We start from the raw sequence: 23,748 nt of genomic DNA on the forward strand, positions 1-23,748 counted from the left end.
TGAGAAAAGTTCAAATACTATATTAGCACTAGCTGTGTGCAATTTGGGAGCTGATATTGATTCTGGTTCCAGTCCCTTAAGGCAGTGCACTATCCCCACTGTTATTAGCATCATGGATGACATAATGAAGAACATCACAAAAACCTCTGATGAACGTAACGCAATGCCTTTCGTTGATGACATGATATGGGGAGAAACTAAGGAACAAGTACAGTTGAGACACAATAAATAGAAGGTTAAGTTCAAGGAAAGCAATCTCAAGATAAGCAAAGCCAAAAAAGTAGCAATAGCAATGAACAGTGAGGGATGACCAGTAAACATCACGCTAGAAAACCATCCACTGGAAAGTGTGAAAAACTTTGCATACCTCAGCAGTGTAATATCTCCAGATACACTAGCCACAAAGGATGTGGCAAATAGAGTGCAGAGGAGCTGTCACTTTCACCAGCAAGTACGAACACTCCTCTGGGATCCAAAAGTACCAACATTAAGAAAAAGATGGTGGTGTTCAATTAATACTTCACACTGATCTTAACCTATAGTATCAAAACATGCACCTTTAGTAAGGACTCATCAAGTTCACAGGGATCTGAGATGAAGTTCTTGATGTCCAGAATTCAAAAAACAATACTGGACAAGTTAAGGAATAACATGGCTAGAAAGGAAGCTGGGATCAAGACAATATTGTTAGATCAGGTCAGCATATCCACACCGAAGTGGTTTGGGCATGTAATGAGGATGGAGCCAACAAAGACAGCTTATGTTAACTTGGAGAGGCATGTAGCAGGAAAACAGATGTGGGAAGACCAAGAACCCACTGGGTGGACATCGTAAAGATGTAGCTTGAAGATGGGGAAGGACACTTGAGAACGTTATTAACAACAGAACGTATCTCAATAAGACACAGTGGAAGAGGCTCGCCAACAGTACCCAGGAAACTGGAACTGTAAAACAATGAGTTGTCAGTGTTTAAGAATAGGTTTTAATGGAAGATCACTCTGCAAACCAGATTCAAAGATTTGTACTCTTCCACTTTGACGGGGATTTTGCCAAAGAGGTCGTACTTGAGCAACCGATCAGCCTGCGCTGCGGTGCGCATTCTGAGCAGCAAACTACCATGACCACATTATCTTTAAATCCAAAAGTTCGGTGTGGACACTTTTTGTGTACCTACTGAACACAACCAACTAATGTCTATTGGTTCTGTTAGCAACCAGGAACCTATCATGCTTTGCATCCTGTAAGGAATCAAAAGTTATAAAGATCTGGTGGCGGACCACCCTTCGCAGGCTTTGATCTTTTCACAGCCATGCCGAAAAGTAACCTCCCTCAATGCCCCTGACTCCAATCACAAGCAGATCCTCCAGGTGCCACACAAGGCAAAACCCCAACCCCCAGAGGTTCCTGCTCAGGCATTTGGCTGTGCAGGACATGTGTTATCAGGCGGATACTACTGCAGGGTACATGACACTTCCACCTGATGGGATACTGATACAGTCTGGGCTTTTGCATAGTCGTACATGAAGACGTCCTTCCTCAAGCAGTACACTCATTTAAGTTTTGAACTGGCAAAGCCTCAATGAGGCGACAGATGGCCACACCCCTTTAGTCAACTTCCATGACAGGCAACCACAGCCTCCCACCTGCAGGGAGTTCAATTCACAATTCCAATGCTGCAGTCCTTTGTCACGAAGGTCATCCTTTTAGTTGCCTCGTACGACAAACAGAGGATACTACAGGTGTATTCCATGCCCACCCATGGTAAGAGAAGTAAAGGGAGACCAATGAGACAATAGTTAGTAATAAGAATGGAAGTAGAGGTGGCCACAGAGCTAGTTGCAAACAGAGGATTGTGGAGGCACTTAGTTAATCCACAGATGTTCGTAGACTGAACATTCAAAGGTGTAACAGTTTATAATGAAGACTTATTGTTTTCATGTTTGCCCTTCCCTCTTTCTGTTTCTTCTTCTGCCCACACTGATCTGCCATTGTGTTTATATCTTCCTTCCCTGCCTCTGATCTTTGATGATTTATATTGCTGTATTATAAATGATGCAACACCTGGGTAGACAAGTATTAGGAAGATCTCTAACCCCACTTACCTGCCTTGACGTGGCGTGGTTCTACCATCCTGTCTAGGAGTGCCCATGCCTGGCTCTCTATTCTTCAGCTTCGCCCAAGCTTCAGCCGCTTTCCTCCAGTCCATAGGATCAGTTGTCTGAGTCACCGTTGGACTATGCACACACAAACAAAATAAATATCAGAACAGTCTACCTTGGACTTTAGTTCGCAGAATAAATTTCCATACTAGATTAATTAATTAACCTTTTGGAATGTAACATAATTTACATTAATTATACATGTCTTTTGCTATAATTGCTGAAATGTAAGTGTAATCTATAAACGATAAAATATAATAAATATTGTCATCAGAATTATATCATTCTCCTGACGCATAATCTTACTCAATTACAGGAAGCTACACAGTCAAATCACATTATTATGACCACCTGATAGGAGTGCCATCTGCACCGCATAGGGTGACTGGTTGGTGAAGTGGGTATTTAATGCGATGGAAAGACTGACTGTATCCATTGCAGTCCCCGATGTTATGGACAAGGGAAAGGATTTAACAGAGTTGCAAACAGGGATGATGATCAGCTTCTTTTTTTTATGCTGGGGGGGGGGGGAGGGAGGCAGGCATCATTTTGGAAATAGCGACGATTGCAAACCGGTTTTTTCCTCTGTGGTAGAGGTGTATCGTGAGTGGATGAATGACACCAGTGGGAATAATCATCAAGGAAACTGCGGAGCTACGCACCATTGATGTCTGAGATGAAAGTCGACGACAGTGCATGAAGGCCAACCGACAGGCTACAGTGGTACAGCTCATTGTCCAAATAAACTAGCGGTCATCCGGACACATTTCTACCACAACAGTTCAACGAACCCTTCTGAGAATGGGACTCTGAAGTAAATAAAAGGTGACTGCAATCGTACACACATAGGTACATCAACGAAAACAACTGGAATTTATAATAATGTTATCTTTATGTTCCACTAACTATCGACAGTTTTTGGAGACATCAATGTGTCGGAATTTTGTCCCACAACAATTCTTTTGTGTCAGTAAATCTACCGGCGACTAGAATTTGCTCGATAGTATGGTGACTAGACCACTTCTGACTGGCAACGGGTAGCCTTCTCCTATGTGTCACATATACAGCTGCAGAAAACGGATGGACGTCAGCACGTCCAGTGAAAAAGTTGGAGAACGAATACCCCACAACCACTGTTAAACAAATACAAGGCAGTGGGGCAAGTGATATGGTCTGGGGAATGTTCTCATGGTATCGTCTAGGTCCCATCATCCATGTTGAAGGCACTCTTGATTGATCTGGTTATGAATCCATCCTCGCCGATTACATCCACCTGTACATGATGACTGTTTTTCCTTGGGAGGATGGGATCTTTCAGTATGATAATGAGCCTTACCACACAGCTAGATGTGTCTGAGCGTGGCTGGAAGAGCACAATCAAGACTTCAAAGTTTCTCTCTGGCCCCCAAACAGCCCGATCTCAATCCAACTGAACATGTATGGAACTACCTTGATCGCTGAGTTCACCGTCCATCTCCTCCGCCATGCACCCTTGAACAGTTATGGTACTTTTTCAAAAGCTGCAGTCAAAGGTTCCACCTTTACAATACTAAAATATTTTTTTAATTTAATTAACAGTTAACAAGTATCGGTACATGTTTCGCCCATCTTGTGGACATCATCAGCCAAATAATTGTAAGAATAAGTACAATAGACAAGGACAAAAACACATTAAAATGATTCGGATTACCAAATACGTCAGTTAAAATGCATGTTAATTTTTTTGTTTGTTTGTTTGTTTGTTTGTTTGTTTGTTTGTTTGGAGAATGTTCTGGAGCACAAATGTCTGGTTCTATTAAAAGGAACACAAAGATATTGAACACATGTGATGGTTCATTCAATTGTGGTAATAGAGCTGTTCTTGTTGGCGTGATGATGTTGACAATTCTTAGTTATAAGACAGGCGGAATATTTGACTGTAATTTCATACATGGAGAAATTGAGTTGTAGTTGATTATCCCTAGAACGAAAATGGTGGCTATTAGCAACGATAAAAGTAGGCAAGGTTGAAGCATCTTATAATTACAAGAGAAATTGAAATAATATGCGACATATGACTACTTACGTCCTTGCCTGCCCAACAGTGGTTAGCTTGATACAAGTGTTAATGTTGTCGGCTAACTGAAGGTGAAGTGTGCTGGCCATGTGTGATGAAAACTAGTTTTATGGGAGAGGAGGGGAGGGTCGAATCCAGTGGGCAGGGAGCGAGTGTGTAAAAGTTTGTTGTGAGGCTTGTTCAAGGAGAAATTGTTGAGTAATGCCTCGAATAGCACCTTCACAATTTCCAAAATTTCATTTAAATTGTGAGCAAGATTGCATTTTTGGTCTATATTAATGAAGATGTTTTCTAAGATATTAAGTAAATTGCCCTTATTATTAAAGCAAAGAATTTTTAAGTCCTGCTCTATGGAGGTGAAGGAGTGATTGGACTCTTTTGTGACTACTCATGGCGGAATATTTATTGTGTCTAGAGGTGTTAACGTGTTCTTTATATCTAATAAAAAAGTTTCTTCCAGTTTGACCAACGTTACTCGCTGGGCATTGGTTACAATTTAACATGTATACACCTGATTTGTGGTATTTGTTACTGATGTTATCAACTTTGTACTGGTTTTAGAAAAGATTATCACTGTTATTGATTGATTTAAAAGCAATGTAGACATTATGTTTCTTAAGAATATTTGTGATTTTGCAAATATTTCTATCGGTGTAAGTGAAGGTGGCATAGTTATCTGCTTTCTGTTTTGTCTCTGAGCAGAGTTGAGGTGGTTTTGTTTACAATTTTATCTATGAAATGTTTGCTAAAACTGTTTTTTCTCGCAATAAACTAGACGGTGTTGAGTTCTTTCCTTCAATACGCGTCAGATAAAGGAACGTTAAAAAGCTCTATGAATTAGGTTATAGAATGTTGCTCTTTTTTTGAGAGTCCAGGTGCATAGAATCTTGATGAATGGTGTTTACGGTTTGGGTAGGCTTTCTTAGATATTATAAGAAAGTTTGTTCGAGCTGCTATTAATGGTGAGATCTACAAAGTTTAAAGAGTTACGGGTTTCAACTTCAGAAGTAAACTTAATCCATGGGTCAACCGCATTTAATTGTTCAAGGATGATATCGCCATTGGTGATGTTGTGATCTATTAAAGCAAACGTATCATCAACATATTGCATCCAGAACACAATTCCTTTGATTTTGTTACGAATCTGGGTATTTTCCAAATGGTCCAAATAAATTTCTGCTATTATCCCTTCCCATCTTCCCATAGGAAGACTGTCTTGCTTATAGATTTTACCATTAAAAGTGAAGTAATTGTTAGAAGTTAAAAAAAACTTTTCAATTTCCTGTGTGCTTAATTTACTAATGTTTCCAAAAATTATCCTTGATTATCTTTAAGGTTTTTGTGACCGGTATGTTGGAATACAAGTTTTTTACGTCAACCATTTTATGCTGTGGTTGTAAAACTAAGCTTTCGGTGAATTTACAAAATTCTATAGAATTTCTAAGAGAGCTAGGGTTCTCAAAATTGTAATTTTTTTTTTTTTTTAAAGTTGTGAATAAATTTGAAAGTCTTGTAAGTTAATTATGGGTCTTATGGGAATGTCTGTTTTATGAACTTTGGGCAAAGCTTTGGCTGTGGGAATAGTGGGGTTCATGTTGATTATTTTCTGAGAATCGTAGTCACTGAAAATGAAGGATGTTTGTTTTAATTTCTTGTGAATATTATTAGTTGGATCTTTTTTAATCAATTTAAAGAAATTTTCCGCAAAAAATTTGGTTTTTTGAACATAGGTCTCCGTGTTCATAATTACTGTAGCACTGCCCTTGTCCGCTTTCGAAACTATCAAATCATTCTCGATTTTTTGTTTCAAAGAATCAATGGCCTTTTTGGGGAATAAAAGAGCTGTCAATTTATTGATTTCAATTAGGTTGAAGAGTTTTTTTACGAACATTAAATCTAATTTCTGTTTATCAACTGGCAATTCAGATGTGTTGCATATTATTTCAATTCCATTTGTAATTATAAGATGCTTCAACCTTGTCTACTTTTATCGTTGCTAATAGCCACCGTTTTAGTTCTAGGGATAATCAACTACAACACAACTTCTCCATGTATGAAATCACTGTCAAATATTCCGCCTGTCTTATAACTAAGAATTATCAACATCATCATGCCAACAAGAACAGCTCGATTATCATATTTTATTGGAACCATCACATGTGTTTAATATCTTTATTTTAATAGAACCAAACATTTGTGCTCCAGAACATTCTCCAAACAAAAAATTTTAACATGCATTTTAACTGACATATTCGGTAATCCGAACTATATTTCAATAAATCATCGTGCCAACAAGAACAGCTTAATTACCATAATTTAATGAACCATCACATGTGTTCAATTTCTTTGTCTTCATTTTAATAGAACCAGATATTTGTGCTGCAGAACATTCTCAAAAAAAAAAATTTTTTATACATGCATTTTAACTGACGTATTTGGTAACCCGAATCATTTTAATGTGTTTTTGTCCTTGTCTATTGTACTTATTCTTACAATTATTCAGTTGATGATGTCCACAAGATGGACGAAACATGTACTGATATTTGTTAATTGTCAATTAAATATAAAACCTTTGACTGTATACGAACGACAATACAGGCTTTGCAACGAAATTTATTTTATGCAGTTATGGTACGCAATGAAGACAGTGTAGCTCCAGATACCCGTGGAGACCTATCAGCACCTGACTGAGTCACTGGCAGCATGTCTAGCAGCTGTCTGTGCAGCAAAGAGCAGTTACTCTGGATACCAGCTGGTGGTCATACCAATGCGATTCAACTGTGTACAGTGGAACCTCGATTCTCCGTTTTTGGTGGGACAGCAAAAAAAAAAAAATCGTACAACACGGGAAAACAGAAAATCCGGGAACGAATGAGCCATCAACAATTGACCAAAATATCACAAAAATGAAAACTGTATTATCATAATCTTATAAACACTCCTAAACCAAACCAAACTACAGTCCCAATGGACCTTCCGCCTACCAGGCGACCCCTACTCATCCCGAAAGCCTGCAGATTACTAGGTTACACAGGGTCAGTGTAACGAATCCTCTCGGCCGTTATTCCTGGTTCTCTAGACCGAGGTCCCCATCTCACCATTTGATAGTTCCTCAATGAAAGGTAATCGCAGAATGAGTGAAACTGGAATCAGCCCTCATATGCAGGTAAAAATGCGTGACCTGGCCGGGAATCGAACCCGTGCCCTCCGGGTGAGAGGCAGACAAGTTAGATCGCGGGGCCGGCTTCAAACATTAATTACCGGTACGCGACTTAAAAATCTCTAAACTTCACATTCAGTTCTAGCGGGGAAACTTCGTCCGTGAAAACTTCTTTTAGTTCCGCAACTTCAATCAGCCAAACTTCGAAAAATCTAATACCGGTAACGCCAAGCCAAACAACAATCGACCGCAAGTAGTTTTTAATTCTCTAATCTAATGAAATAAAGCACATTAGACACAAAAGCTCCCAACATGATGGCGAAATCCCTTTTTTTTTAATCTTCCAGTTTAATTTGGTCACCGGTATTGTACCATTTCATTGCCCTGATAATTTCGAATCACGGTGTTAAAATCGTCGTTTTGCCGTGAATAGCGATAAAGTGTCGGAAATCATGCGGCAGAAAATACGAATTATAATATACAAACATATAGAATCAATTAAACCATGATCGCGATGTAAGATAGTCAGACTTACAGAATCCAAATGGCTGTGAAAAAAAAATGCAGGGTGTTTCAGATTGTTAAAAAAATTATTACTACTATTCACGGAAAGAAGAAGGCATTCCAAAAATACTTCTACGGAGCAAGAATTGAAGAAGAACTAATACGTCAAGTAGTATTAAAAATTGCGCCAACCACATACATATATATCAAGTTTAACGAGGAGGAAATCTTAAAGAAACGAGGATGAAATCGTAATTAAAGAAGGAGGATATATATTATCGAAGAATAAGTTTAACACCGAAAGTTGACGCGAGTCACCAGTTAAAAATAAATTATCGCCAATTAAGAATATATTAACGAAAGGCTGAAAGTGGACTAGAATACTATTACAAAGTTTCTGACGTAGAATTAACATTGAATTTTGGTAGAATAACTTGTTAAAATTGTAGTTAGATACAAGAGAAGTTCCTCAAGAACAACTAGATTATGTCACTAACTATGATGTTGGATATGTTTCCATTACACGCAATCAACGGCATCGTCATGAGTGGCTAAATCCGAGATGGGATTGATAACTGACCAACTCCACGCCAGCTGATTCTACAAGCCCGTAACCAGTTGCTACTTCCAATATGTGACGCAGCCATGACCTGAAGGCGGCCAGCTGCCTACTATAAAGATGACGAAGAAGAAGTCTAGCCCAGTCCAGTAATGCCTGCGGATAAAGTTAAGTTTCATGTAATTTTATTTATTCAAAGTAAATAGTACGTAAATTATAGATGTAGTAATTAGAGGTTAGAGGCATGATTTTCATGCAGGTTGCAATTAGATCTTCGAGATATATTTTCAGTGAGCAGTGTCGTCGCAAAGAAGTTACCATAAGCGCTTTTAAAATATGGAAATAGGTAATCTTCATTTACGGAAACCAATATCCTTATGTAGGAATGTTTTTAGACAGATATGGAGAGATTTGAAATAATGCTTCGATGATTACCAAGGAAATGTGAAACGCATAATGTGTTATGATCTAACCGTAATACGGAGAGGAGTTAGATGTTTTTTTTATTGGTTATTAAGATCTGGTTATCGGCAGTACGCAGTCACATGTGAGTAAATATGAACTTGATTTGTTCATACTTGTATTTCTCTTACTGGGATGAGTAATTATATGTTTTTGAGTAGAAATATAACCCATTAATACAATGTTGTCACTCGGTGATAGAATATTGAGACTTTACGCCGCTTAGAAGTAATGTTAGATATTTATATGAGTAATTAAGAGTTTATTCGTCGTAAATATGAGATTATAAATATAAATATTCTGAGGGATGTGTTTGTAGGGATGAATTAGGTGAAGTAATGTTTACGGTTGAGATATGGAGAGAGATGCATACTTGAGATTTATTGGTAGTAATCACATACTGTAATACTAACCACTGATTATATCTGACGTGTTGGCGGCATGAATTTAATAACATGATAATATATTTTTGGATTAATGGGATATTCTTGCGGTAAATACGTGACCCAATTCGTAGGTTGATAACAATATATATAACCATATTTACTCATCGAAATAACATCTCCAAATAATAAATATTGAGGTAAACCTGAATTCTTCTAACAAGATTTCGCATGTTGTAACGAGTCTTGATCGGTATTGGTTGTCAAGGTCATCATTTATGAAAGGAAGCATTTTCTTGAATTAAGTCTCTGCCGTTGGTAAATAAATTTTGTTACTATATTCTCTAAAATTCCATGAAATGGTAATTAACTTAGATGCAATCTTGAATCTCGACATATGTAAGACCTCATAGGATTATGACAATTTATTGTGAAGCAATACCTACATCTATTTCTTAGGAAATAATACGGACATGTTTATCCAGTAACTTGGAGAAACTGATTGATATATATATCGGAATATATTTAAATAGCCATTGGGAGCTATACTAATGTGGAACTTCGCTTTCTCCGCTAGCATTACATTTGGAGATCATAGATATATGGAATGATGAATAATTTTAAAAAATTCAAAATAAGCAATTTCAAGTTAAATGAATGCGATTCAATTTTGATGTTAACCACTTTTAATTTATTTGCTTGAGACTTTATTCATACTTTAACGTAAATAATACTTTGATTACATGGATATTCAACAAGAATACTATCTAGTTACGACTTATGCCACTCCTTAAAGTTTTCTTTGTTTTTACGTTGTAAGAATTATATTTTTTTTTAACGAGAAGAATGATTAAGCTTAATCATAAATTTTACCGATTTATCCTTTCAATGAAGAAATACTGAATATAATTGGATATTATTTTACGATTTTATTTCATCCCATATTAATTTTTTGAATAAACCAAGTATTTACATATAATTTAATACTATTGTAGTTTATTTTCATAAATATAGCAGATAAGCTTACGCCGAACAATTACATGATTATTCTTAGTTGAATGAGTTTGGATGATGACTATTGGTATTTAAGGATCAATGGATGTGCTGGTAAATCATATCAAAGGAAATGCGGGTTCCCAGTCGGCCTCACGTTAAAATAATATACCTTATTGATGCACATTAATTACCCCTGAGACGTATCGGATAGCAAGTCGGAGATGATTTTAACGCTTTCAGCAGAACGTAGAATGGTGAAATCTGCTTAACCACCTGCGTGCCACGCGCCGATCAGATCGGCTTTTGCTCCTCACGCGAAAAGTGCCAGAGCCGACTGGATCGGCGCGATGATTTCCTAGTGTTTAACAGCTTCTGCTAACAGAGGCCTCTGGGTGTTTTATTCCGTTAGAAAGCTGAGGTTTCAAGCTTTCACGAGAGTGGCATAGTTTTGGCCTTGGAGATCTTGGACACGAACGGAGGGAGTTAATAATCTGTGATGTTCACAGGCTCCGAGTTGTTGACAACATGGCGAGCTCTAGTAGAGTTAGTTTGGTTGCCGGCGTGGATGACGATAAGCTAATAGCATATTTAGAGGAAAATGATATAACAGCAGATGAATTAGAATCGGAAAGTGATTTTGATAGTGACGCGATACCAGGAACACTGCCATTATCACCAGTACCGAAAAGGAAGTGCTATTCTGGCCCCAGTACATCGGGTGTTCAGGTTAGTAGGTACTCAATTGCAGTCCATGGAACCAATTAAAAATTCACTACCAGTTCTGAGTGATTCAGAAAGTGACAATAATGATGGAGCTATGGATGATGCGAGTGATAATGACAATAATAATGAAAGCAATGTGAATGCTAATGTTTGTTTCCGAGAAATTTTTCCGAACCAGTTCGATAGGCCTACCACTCCCGTAATTTATATGGAACTCGCTGGGCCTAAATATGCGCCTCCACATAATGCCCCTCTAACAGATTATTTTCAGTTCTTCACTAATTCATTGATAAATTTGATGGCAAATGAAACAAATACGTATGCCCAACAATTCATCTCAATATATGCGTTTTCACCACAATCAAGGGTTGAAGTTTGGCGGGCTACTTCTCTATTGGAAATGAAAGCATTTCTGATTGTAATTTTTAAGGGTGTATATTGTTGAAATATGATCATTGTTTTCACTAATAATTATTGTGTACTCCAAAAGGGTTATGCATTAAATTATTGTTCAATGCCAGGTACGATTGACAGTGGAACAAAAATTTCAGTGAGGAAAATGGTGAGTGCAGATTTTTAAAAAATACGTTTTGGGGTGGTTGTAAGTAAATTAATTAAATTTTTAATTACGCTGTTTTGTTTAGAATTGTATGTGTATTTTACCTATGTTCTTGGATTTAGGCAATGTTACAAACTGTATTTCCAAAATTAGACTAAAACTTAAAAATAAAAATGAAAATTAACAATTGTTAAATTGTTGCCAATTTCAAAATACATTGGAGATGTTTTTCAAATTTATAAGCATTTCTTGGTAAAGTCAGAAGTATATTTTATATAATACTGCAAGAATAATGCATATATTTAACAAAATCAATTTTTAATTAATATTTCTCTGAAAGTCTGCAGAACCACTAAAAATAGCTTGGCATTCTTAGCCAGAATCTCAGAAAATGGCTTGGCACTAAGAGGGTTAAATTGGAACTTGTGCAAGCGTGATGAACTTATTATACACCGATTAATGGAGACAAACATAGCTGCCGATACTTGACATCACTATTAATGCATGATCCATTCAGTTGACTCCAATTTCTGATGCAATTGGAAGGGGGAAAAGCCGGTGCAATACATGGGTCGCCCGATAGGGTTCTAGAAAGAGTTTCCCCCGAAGGATGGTGCAGTATACAGTTCGTAGTCAGTTGATGGAAATCATGTACTGCGTAAATTAGGCATACATCGAGTTTTGAAGGTTATGTTGGACTCGAGAATATGGTTACGAATGTAGATATCGATTCTCGAAAATTCTTGAAAACATTATATTCAATCCTGCCTGTCACTAATCACAATCAAATTGGAAAGAGAAAAAATATCATCAAAACTTCAGAAATTACAGTTATTCGTGACCTTGAGCTCAGCTGAAAAGCGCGCTCGCTGTACAAGTCGGTACGGGTGCGAAATGCCACAAACTATTAAAATGTAACGTGCGCAAACAAAACGACTGCGTTTTTAAATACATTTTAACACAAAAACATGAAATTCCCAGTCTTATATTAGGACCAAAACAGTAATAGGCAATCTCAAAACCTCCCATGGCTTTATGTATGTAAGGTGCAACATCTGTTTTGGTTTCGATAACATAATCGTATACGATGATATTAAAATAAATAAATTTGTGTTAAAAAGGAGCAGTTTCGATTTCTGCCTGAAAGCCCAGTGACTATACACTGCCCTGAGGGATTCCTGTTTGGCGATGCAATTGAAAAAAGTAAAAACTATAAACATCTAACCCTGGACATAATGTAGATGTTTTGCAAGTACGAACATTTGACGAAACTCGTTCCGTCTTCAAGTAGAGATGTCAAAGTGCGCTCTGTCTCCTTCCAATTGTTGTGGCGACTCTCTGCTTTATGATTTCCGAGGATTCTCTAAACAATATCACCCGAATGCGATGCTAAGATGGCCCCTTATGCAAGTTCATTGCCGATCGCTTTTCCAATACAGTACTTCCTCTAATTATCGAAATGACGGAACGTTAACACTAAGATCCGTAAGTATGCTGTAGCCGTCCTTTTGTGAGATACAGTTTCTTGAAAAATGCGTGATCGAGGATTTAGTGTTGATGGGACTGAAATTTCTGGACGGTTGATCCGGGAAAACATTTCTTCGAGGAACGGATAATATGGGATTTTTACAATGTGATCTAATTAGGATGCTCGCGGGACCACGTAATTTGAACGAGTAATATGGGAAAACTTAGTTTCCGGGAACATATAATTGAGGTTCTACTGTATTTCTATTTACATCTGGAATATTGAGAAGAAAATAATGTACTGAAGTACCATATGTTTTCAAAAAATACAACTGTCCCATGCCGTCTGTGAAGAGGCTAAGAACCCATTAATTTACAACTTGAATTAATAGATGGAAACAGCATAACTGTGCAGGGAAAATTACAAAACAGTACTGTAATAAATCAGGTCTATATTTTCTGAGCTTGTAGGCTGTGGTACAGGAGCATATGATGATCTTGGACCCGACCTACAAGCCAGGAAAGTACAGACATGATTTATAATGCCGGCCACGAAAGCCTCACATGTCTCAAATATTATTACAATACAATATGATCCACTATTTCATATGGTCAAAATTTTATACATAATACATAAAAGTCAATGGTACATGTTTCACCCTCCTTACGGGCATCATCAGCCTACATCAATCTTAAAAATAATACATATGGAGTCATTCTAATCTTATAAATTATAGGTTAAAATGTTGAAAAATGATTTCGTAAAACATTATACAATAACCTACACAAAGAAAGAACTTTACCGTCCCAAGTATGAACAAAGTCCAAGATAAAGTAAATGTAATATGGTTAAGGAATGAAATTAGGTCACTATACAAGAAGAAATCCCAATTGAACTTACAACTATATACAGTTCATTTAACGGTAGCTCAGACATTAACCCCATTAGAATGGAACTCTTTCCAACTTCACGTAGACTACAAAATGATGGTTTTACTTGACAAGAAACAGGCTACTTTAAACAAGAAATTATCACATTTAAAAGAATCTCAAACGCAATCCATTGTACAGAATACAGATAAACAAAGAACAAGTACTTCAAATGTCCACACACCCACAATCGTTAATTTAACCAATGTGCAGTTTTCTGGAACAGAAACGGAACTCCTGAATAAAGGTCCAAAGAATAACTGGCCTAGTGAAAAAAAGGACTTAGATATTATTACCACAGTGGCTGAGGTAGAAGCTAATATCTCTAAACTCCCCTTTGAAGTTCAAAATGACATTAGATTTGACATAAAAAAGAAATTACCTACACTAGCTAAAGAACTTAATGCTAAATCCGACACTAATCAAAAAACTTTAATACGTAATTTGAGAACGAAAATAGAAGATAATAACATCATAGTCACAATAGCTGACAAGGGAGGGTCTATGGTGTTAATGGATAAGGACAATTACATAAATAAAACTGAAGAGTTTTTTTAAGGATAAGATTTATACAATAGTTAGCAAAGATCCTATCGTAAGAATACAACGTAATTTAAGATCTATAATTAAGAACTCCACATTCCTTCTCAATGAACAGGAACAACAGAGACTGATCAACATGAACCCCAGCATTCCAATAGCCAGAGCCCTACCTAAAATCCATAAAAACAACATTCCCGTACGTCTGATTATCAATTGCCGTAATAGCCCTACCTATAAAGTTTCCAAATATATTCACGGTTTTCTAAAACAACATTATAAGTTTATTATTAAACTTCCTTTAAAGAATTCAATCAAATTTTGCGATATTTTAAGTAAATTTGACTTACAACCTAACCATGTAATGTGTTCCTATGATGTCATAAACATGTACCCAAATATACCTACTAATGAAACAGTCAAAATTATCTATGACAATATTTCAAAACATAGCAGCCTGAGTAAGCTGGAAATTGATGAATTTATGAAGATCCTGAATTTTGTATTGAATAACAACTTTTTCTCCTTTAATGGTAAGATTTATCAACAGACTGGCTTAGCCATGGGTGACCCTTTGTCCGGCATCTTGGCTGACATTTACATGGACTCAATAGAATACACAAAAATCAAAGAACATATAAAAGGTATATGTTTATGGCTAAGATTTGTGGACGACACTTTTGTAGTTATTGACAAAAATGTTACTAACAGCGACGAAGTTTTAGAGAATTTAAATAAAATTGACCCTAATGTAAAATTCACTAAAGAAGACGAAGTTAAACAGTCCTTAAATATTTTAGATATAACGATCACCCGCGCCAATAATACTTTCGATTTTCAAATCTACAGAAAAGCCACACAATCTCCTATAACCATAAATAGTTCCTCTTTACACCCTAAATCTCAAAAACAAGCGTCATTCTATAATTTAATACACAGAGCCTTAAAAATCCCACTTTCCCCTAATAACTTAAAAATAGAATTAAACTACATAAGGAACTTGGCTAAGCTTAATGGGTTCAAAGTTGAAATGATTAACCAGTTAATCAATAAAATTAAACTATCCACGAATCTCATTCCTCATAAACCTAAAAAAACTAGTTTCGCTAGGTTTACATACAATAACCCAGCCATCCACCAGATCGCCAACACAGTGAAGAAATACGACACTAATATTGCTTTCAGAACAGTAAATACAAATCAAAGTATATTTTTTAATCATAATAAAGTCAATTATAAAAACAGCCATTTTTCGAGATCTGGTATTTACAGACTAACTTGTGCTTTAGTTACGTTGGACAGACTGGGCACAGCTTTTATACGAGATATATGGAGCATTACAATGCCTTAAAGCACAACAAATATTCAGCGATGAGCTCACACATGAGTGAAACAGGACACCAGTTTACATCAATTGATAAAGATCTCACTATTCTAAAATGTATAGGCAAAGGAAAACTTATGAATGAATTAGAAAATCTTTACATCTTTTTAGACCAAGCCTATAACAAAGACCATAATCTTAACGATACCACGGAAGCAAAAAATCCTTTATATGAGCTAACTCCAAAGTTATTAGGCATGGTGAATGCAAAACATAATACAATCCCGCAAACTTTTAGAACTTCTTGTTCTAAAGCTTCCACCACCTCGTCAAATCTTAGGCCCGCCCATCTTGCTCCTAACAGCCCTCCAATAACACATGCGCGCAAGGATCCACCCACCATAACCCCCCCCCATGTCCTTCACTGCCTCAGCCACACCGTTATAATACTAGAAGTAGAAAGCTCAGTCAAGCTAGCGTTGCTGGAACAACCCGACGTACTTAATACGCACCGTACGAGTAAGTACCGCCTTAGGCATTTTTGACGTACGGGAAGTCTCTTGTACAGTACGGTATTATTTAACCAACTTTCTTCTACATTTTGTTTCAGAAAAACTTGATCATTCTTCCAACTAATGTTTCACCGGAATTATAACATCAACTTGACTGTCTTTTAAATCCAATCGACCACCACATAATTACTGACATCCGCTAGCTTTGACATACGTTTTATCATTAGCAACGCCTCTACAAGAAGTTCCATTTTCTTTTCTACTTTCAGATATACCAACCGTCTACATTTTAACATGTTTATTACATTCACACTTCCGTTTTAAATACCTGACAGTGATTTTACCATCTTGAATTCAAACTATGGGAATTGAAGAAACATCCCCCTTTGATGATTGTGTTTACATTCAAGGCCATCACAGTCTTAATGATATTATAAAAAAAGGATCCATTTTAGTTTTAAACTCTCAAAATTCTTGTTTAACCACGTTTTAATCTTCAAAAACAGTTAATTTACTCTTTTTTTTTAACATACTTTGGTGCATTATCGTTGTTTTAGATGTTATTGTATAATGTTTTACGAAATCATTTTTCAACATTTTAACCTATAATTTATAAGATTAGAATGACTCCATATGTATTATTTTTAAGACTGATATAGGCTGATGATGCCCGTAAGGAGGGTGAAACATGTACCATTGACTTTTATGTATTATGTATAAAATTTTGACCATATGAAATAGTGGATCATATTGTACTGTATTGAACAGGTGGACTTATAATATTGTAATAATATTTGAGACATACGTCATCTTCAATACGGAACCAAAATGAGAATAGTTACTTGTAACACGAAAGCCTCAACCGCAAAAGTGTCATGCTCAGCAAGACAGTGGACCGCTAAATGTTAATATGAACACAATGCTAGCAGATGTCTAGTACATTCACTCCGCTTGCTGTACATAGAGGCTCGGAGGCTCTGCAGCAGGTGATACTCTTTTCTTTTTCGTTCATGATATTGCCGTTAGGAGCATCTACCAGCGATCTGCGAACTGTTACAAAATTATACGATACTAGCGCGGGAAGGTAGGTTTTGTTGTAGTTTTTCTTGCTGTGCGGGCAATATGCGCCACAGTGATAGTTAAGAGCCTTTCAAAGGGAGTGTGGTTATGACATAGATTGGCCTGGATTTGTAAAGATAGGTGTCAGCTACTAAATTACATTTTTTTTCTTGGCGTGCAAGGTAACACCGTGTTTTTAATGTGCATGGGTTGGTAATGGAAGCAGTGAGTTAGGAATTCTGGGAATGACGTCATGTCAGCCAATGGATGTGCTCATACCTGGCTGGCTAGTGGTTCATTGCGCGTGAAATCTTTCATTAGGTTATAAAAGTAAATGTACCTTTTTTTGAGCGGGTTGGGTGGGTCCCTGGCATTGGTAATGAACACATCTCTCTTTTACAAGCATTTTAAGGTATAATTCATATATATCTCTTAGCGAAGTTGTGTGTTATAGACTGGAGTGACTACACTAGATTTCTACCACAATGCCTTTAATGTATCTTTAACTAGCAATCCTAAGACAATACAGAGTGCCAGAACCTTCCCGTATAAGAGACTATTTAACATAGGCAAAGACATGTGTCTTTACCATTCGAACACGCTTAGTTGCTTACCAACTGTGATAAACTTCAACTCCATAAACTTGAAAATGTGAGCCTGACTATCCCAGTCCACAGCTGAACTTTCAAATTACACACATCCACAACAGATAAATCATATCAACTGTATTTCTTCATTTGTAATAATACAAACTCCTACTACTATCACCACCACTTAACAGAAAACCTGCACTGAATCCAGGAACAATAAACAAGAACTTACATAATCCTGGCTTCTCTTGCCACTCGGTGAGATGGTGTTCTATGCCCTGGTGTCACAGAACCAGGATGCAGGAATGGTCCCTGGTGTGATGGCGTCATCTGAGGTGGTTGCTGCGGCGGAGGTTGTTGATCGTAGCGAGGTGTTTGTGTTGTGTGAGGCGTATGGTAGGGTGTCATGAATGGTGTCTGTCCAGAGGGTGTGTATGGCTGCAATGGCAAAAAAAGAAAATAACAGTACTGTATAATCAAAAGGTAAAGGATATTGTTAAACAAACCATGAAGATTATATGTAATGGAAAAGAAACACAAAAAATATAAATATCTATTTAAGAGAGAAAGGAATTGGAAAAACTACAATGGTTAAAAGGATAAGGTCAGTGAAAAAGGAGGGACAAACTTACATACCGTACAACCCCTTTCTAATGAATCTCTGGAGGATTTAATTTCTTTTCCCCAAATAGGTGTTATGATAAAATGCAATATATTAAATAACAATACAATTGTCTCCTAAGCTAATTAGATGTCACTATTAGATAGGAAAACCAATAAACCAATAAAACCAAGTGGAGTGCAGTCATGACCATTGTTTATCGGGCAGTGTGAACACAGGTCACCTCAAGAACTTGGCCACGCCCGCTTCTAAATTGACAGTTCGTAAAACACATGAGCATCATTTTACCTATGTTCCCAGCACTCTACTGCGGTAAGAACAACAGATGCAGTACAATTATGGCACACAGGCCTCGTGAAATGTAATACCATACTCAGAAAAGCTAATGAACCATGAGTGAAAACTAATTCACAAAAACTTCAAAGATGCTGTATGCTCTTACTAACAATATTCTTCACTGGAACTAAAATACATTACTAAGAATAAAATGAGAAAATAAATTATTCACAGCTAATGGATGGCACAGGAAGGAAGTTACGGCCAGCAAAGGGAATACTCGACCGATCTCTCTCACTTTCTAGCCACTTACCTTTCCCAGACTACACAGAGGTGTATACACAGACAAACTAGATACACTAACATATGGATGTAAATAAAACTACTAAACCTATAAAAAACTTCAGGCTATAATTTTTTCTAATATTTGCTTTTCTTCGCATCAACACAGATGGGTCTTATGGCGACGATGGAATAGGAAAGGTCTAGGAATGGAAAGGAAGCGGCTGTGGCCTTAATTAAGATACAGCCCCAGAATTTGCCTGGTGTGAAAATGGGAAACCACGGAAACCAGCCATTTTCAGGGCTGCCGAAAGTGGGGTTCGAACCCACTATCTCCCAGATGCAAGCTCACAGTTGCGCGTCCCTAACCGCACAGCCAACTCGCCCAGTAGGCTATCAAACTATCTTATGCTATGCTAAACTGTAAACTACACTATAATGCACAACACTAGAGTGATAAAGACTAGAAATCAAAAGCCTTTTCACAGTCTACAAAAAAGATATACAAATTCCTTTTCCTATCATTCTATCAACTCTACAGTGTGTTGGCAACCAAAATGTCTCTCTGAGAAGTAGTTATTAATTTTATCTTCAAGTTTCTTCTTTATTATATGCAGCAGAATTTTGGATGCACGAGGACATACTGTAGCAACCATTTTCTTTGGAACAGGAATAATTACTGGTGTACGAAATTCTCCTGGCAAAACGTCATTCTGATATATTTCCTAGATAAGGTTGTGTAGTTTTTCGTTCAGTTATTCTACCATCTTGAAAAGTTTAACTAGGAGATTGTCTAGACCAGATGCCTTTTCATTGCGAGTAGATCTTATTGCTTATCACAATTTACCTTTGGATATTGGAAGAATGTCTTCTTTGTTGGCATTAGGATGATCAACGTGAGAATATTTGAAGTCCTCTTTATATAGTGCCATAACAGATACAGTAGAAGTCCCTTAGAGCAAGTATGGCATATAGAAAGAACCCCATTGTTATGACAGTTTTCTTATCCCCTCATATATTCCTACATTCGTCTGTGAAATATCTTTTGGTTACAACAAGAACCCTTTCACTGATTCATCCATTATTACAAGCAAATTAGGGCACATTATTTTTTATTATTGATCATTTACTTACACCAGCATTTATATTGAATACAATCGATCATCTTCCATTTTGATTTCTTGCAACGAGCATGAGCAAGCTCTCCTTGGCATTGGAAGGTACAGTCAATATGAGTAATAATACCCAGTGACTCAAGACACCGACTGGTGTAAACAAATAAGTTTGAAACAAAAGGGAAAACACTTCTTTGCAATAAGTGCGTAAATAATGTGGCCAACAGCACTCCTTAGAAATAAAGGCTGAAGTAAACAATCACTTCATTTTAAAACCAGTTCCTAAAATTAAATAAGAATGTGATACTTCTAAAGATACTGCAGTGTGCATCACCGATTTCAGAGGTTAAGTTATATACTCCCGCATCTGGTTATATTTCAGAAAGGTTATTCCCACGTAATATAGCAAAAGGGTTAACTCTACAGGGGGCTTGGAGTTTGTTTCCATAATATATGCATAGTAAAGTTAGCTTACAGGATGACGTTTCAAGTAAGAAAATTGAAACATTCACAAAACAAGCCAAACCGAATATGCACGTTCACAAAGGATTGGAAACGACAAATGCCGTAACTAGCAATTAAGCTGATGTATAGAAAACATCTGCAAAAAGTTTTGAACAAAATGACTGTTGTTTCATCCCGATTTTAATGTTTTCTTTCCGGCATCACTTTCAACTTTTACAGAAATTTGGATATAATGACAATCCACTGTAGCAAGTAAATTTATCATCGTTATGAAATCTCATTACAATGGACTTCTACTGTACTTCCCACTGGTTCTTGATTTGTTGTTCTTCCACAATAAGGGAGTTCCTGTCATGCTGCAAAGCTTTTTGAGTTTTTGTTACTTAAATGAGAGAAATGGTCAAAAAGTTTGTTTCCTCAGAGAAAACACAGCTGTTCAAATATGCTGAAGAGTTCATAAACCCACAAAACTATCATGTTCTGAATTCCAAGCTGTAAAATGATCATTTTTTGCCATCCTTAAAGAATAAGGTTATTACATAAAAGGAACATTCACAAAAGTAGAAAAGAGATTTTGCTAAATACTCACAGTATTGGGATAAGTAGTGTGAACACTGGCACCATAGGCAGCTCCACTCGGAGTGTGCGGGTAGTGAGGTGTCTGACTAGCCACCTGGGACAGGCTGTGTAACATGTGGGTAGGCAGGGTCTGTGCTACTCTCTGGATGGCTTCTGTGTTCATATCTGTGGACAAGATGACAGCAATGTCAAAATACATGGCAAAAGAACTGCTGCAGGTTGAACTGTCTAGTGTTCCAGTTATATTACCCAGCAAACTGGGTAACAGAAAACCATGTCTATACATACATCTTAATTCCAACATACCGTACTACAGCTCAAAGACTCTTCTATATAATTATGGCAAAAGTAACAAAAACATCATAATCATATAAAAATTATGATAAAATTAATCAAAATTATTTGAATTACAGAAAATATTAATTCTTTCTGTACACAGAATAGAATTTTCAGGATATAAATCAGTTTTGAAATATGATTTTTAGGAATGCAAGAATTGTAATCACTTCATTCTCCGTTTTTGGAGGGACCACGGAAAAAAGGCTTACAACACGGGAAAATGGAGAATTCGGGAACGAATGAACCATTTGGCTAAACATCACAAAAATTAAATATGTATACTTATAATCTTACAAACACCCCTAAACCAAACCAAACTACAGCCCCAATGGGCCTTCCGCCTACCAAGCAATTGCTGCTCAGTCCAAAGGCCTGCAGATTACAAGGTGACGCATGGTCAGTGTGATGAATCCTCTCGGCCGTTATTCCTGGCTCTCTAGAGCAGGGTCGCCATCTCACCATTAAATAGCTCCTCAATTAAAGGTAATCGTAGAATGAGTGACCAGCCTTCATGTCCTGGCCGGGAATCGAACCTGGGCCCTCCAGGTGAGAGGCAGGCAAGTTAGACAGTGGGGCCGGCTTCAAACATTAATTACTGGTACCGTATGCAACTAAAAAAATATTCAAAACTTTACATTCAATTTTACCAGGGAAACTTCATCAGTTTCCTCAGAAAACTTCTTTCAGTTCAGCAACTTTCATCAGCCAAACTCTTCGAAATATCTAATACCGGTACCCGTAACGCCAAGCCAAACAACAATCGACCACAAGTAGTTTTTAATTCTCTGATCTAATTAAATAAAGCACATTAGATACAAAAACGTCCAACATGATGCCGAAATCCTTTTTTATTTTCCACTGTAATTTGGTCAGCAGACAGTTTATGGAAATCTTGTACCTCGTAAATTAGGCCTGCATCGACATTTAAAGGTTATATTGAATTCGGGAATATGGTTTCGAATATAAGTATCGATTCTCAAGTTTTGGAATGCATTATATTCAATTCTGCCCATCACTAATAACAATCAAATTGGAAAGAGAAAAAATAACATTAACACTTCCAAAATTACCCCATCCGAGACTTAGACAATGCAATGAAAATAAATTGAGATTCTATTATATGGTGCGAGAATACTTCCCAAGTCATTCTTTCAAATTTATCTAATATTTTCTCAGATAGTGAATGCTTTCTTATTTATGCATCATTTTAAGGAAAATAAGATCCACTTTCTTATCAATTTTAATGAATATTAGTGTTAAAACATATATTTAAAATGTTATTTCCTAAATTTTCCAATTCAAGCAAATCACATTCTTGGAACTTGAGAATCTTTCAATTCCCAACTTATTCTTTGCTTTTAACTCATTCAGCTGCAAGAGCTTGCATGATGATAGAGGGGAGTTTCTTCAGCATGGCTTCGGAACAAACATACTGCCTATATTAAGTACAAGAACATTAAAAAAATAAGAGAGATACAATAAGGAAGCAAATAAATGATTTGAAAGTAGACATATCAATGAGAATGAAGATGCAGAGAACATGAAAACCATGCAACTGGAAGAAAATATGTCAGAAAAAGTTGTACTTGCGGCTGGCAAAAAACAAAACATAACTTTAAAAAAAAAAGGAAGGTAATCGCTGGGCATTTTGCACAACACGCTCCTATACAGTTAATACCAGACAGCACACACATAACGACAACACAGGGGCGAAACTAGCTGATTAAAAATATCAGGGAAAGGTAAGCGAACCACATGACAATTCCGATAAACGTCTACCGAAAAGTATGTGAAGATTATAATGTGTTTCTTAAAACAAATTTATGTTTTACTGTATTCAGTTTTGGGGTACATCATTATGTAGGATTAATTTAGTGTATATAAAACACAAATTAAAGATCTTTTATATCTCTACTAAAATTAGGGTGTGAGGATTATTCGATGATGCAGATTATTCACGTATGTACGGTAATTCCACGGTGATTAATGAAGTAGTTCTGGACATAATATAACTTATTCTTACAAAAACAAAAGTTGTTGGAAGTGGTCAATGAAAAAGTCTGCAAAATTTTTAATAATAATTTTAA

At 36.6% G+C, this 23,748-nt stretch overlaps 1 protein-coding gene across 1 annotated transcript in view; it reads right to left on the reverse strand.

Moving 5' to 3' along the window:
* Positions 1-23,748, reverse strand: part of Spt6 (transcription elongation factor Spt6) — a 193,602-nt gene that overhangs the window by 8,748 nt on the left and 161,106 nt on the right. Inside the window, exons 26-28 of the mRNA XM_068230569.1 lie at positions 21,333-21,487; positions 18,216-18,421; positions 2,103-2,234 (exon numbers count right to left, since the gene is read on the reverse strand). Of these exons, the coding sequence (XP_068086670.1) occupies positions 2,103-2,234; positions 18,216-18,421; positions 21,333-21,487 (493 nt within the window). The remainder of the gene's footprint in view (positions 1-2,102; positions 2,235-18,215; positions 18,422-21,332; positions 21,488-23,748) is intronic.

Source organism: Anabrus simplex, chromosome X, assembly GCF_040414725.1.
Source record: "Anabrus simplex isolate iqAnaSimp1 chromosome X, ASM4041472v1, whole genome shotgun sequence".
NCBI lineage: Eukaryota > Metazoa > Arthropoda > Insecta > Orthoptera > Tettigoniidae > Anabrus > Anabrus simplex.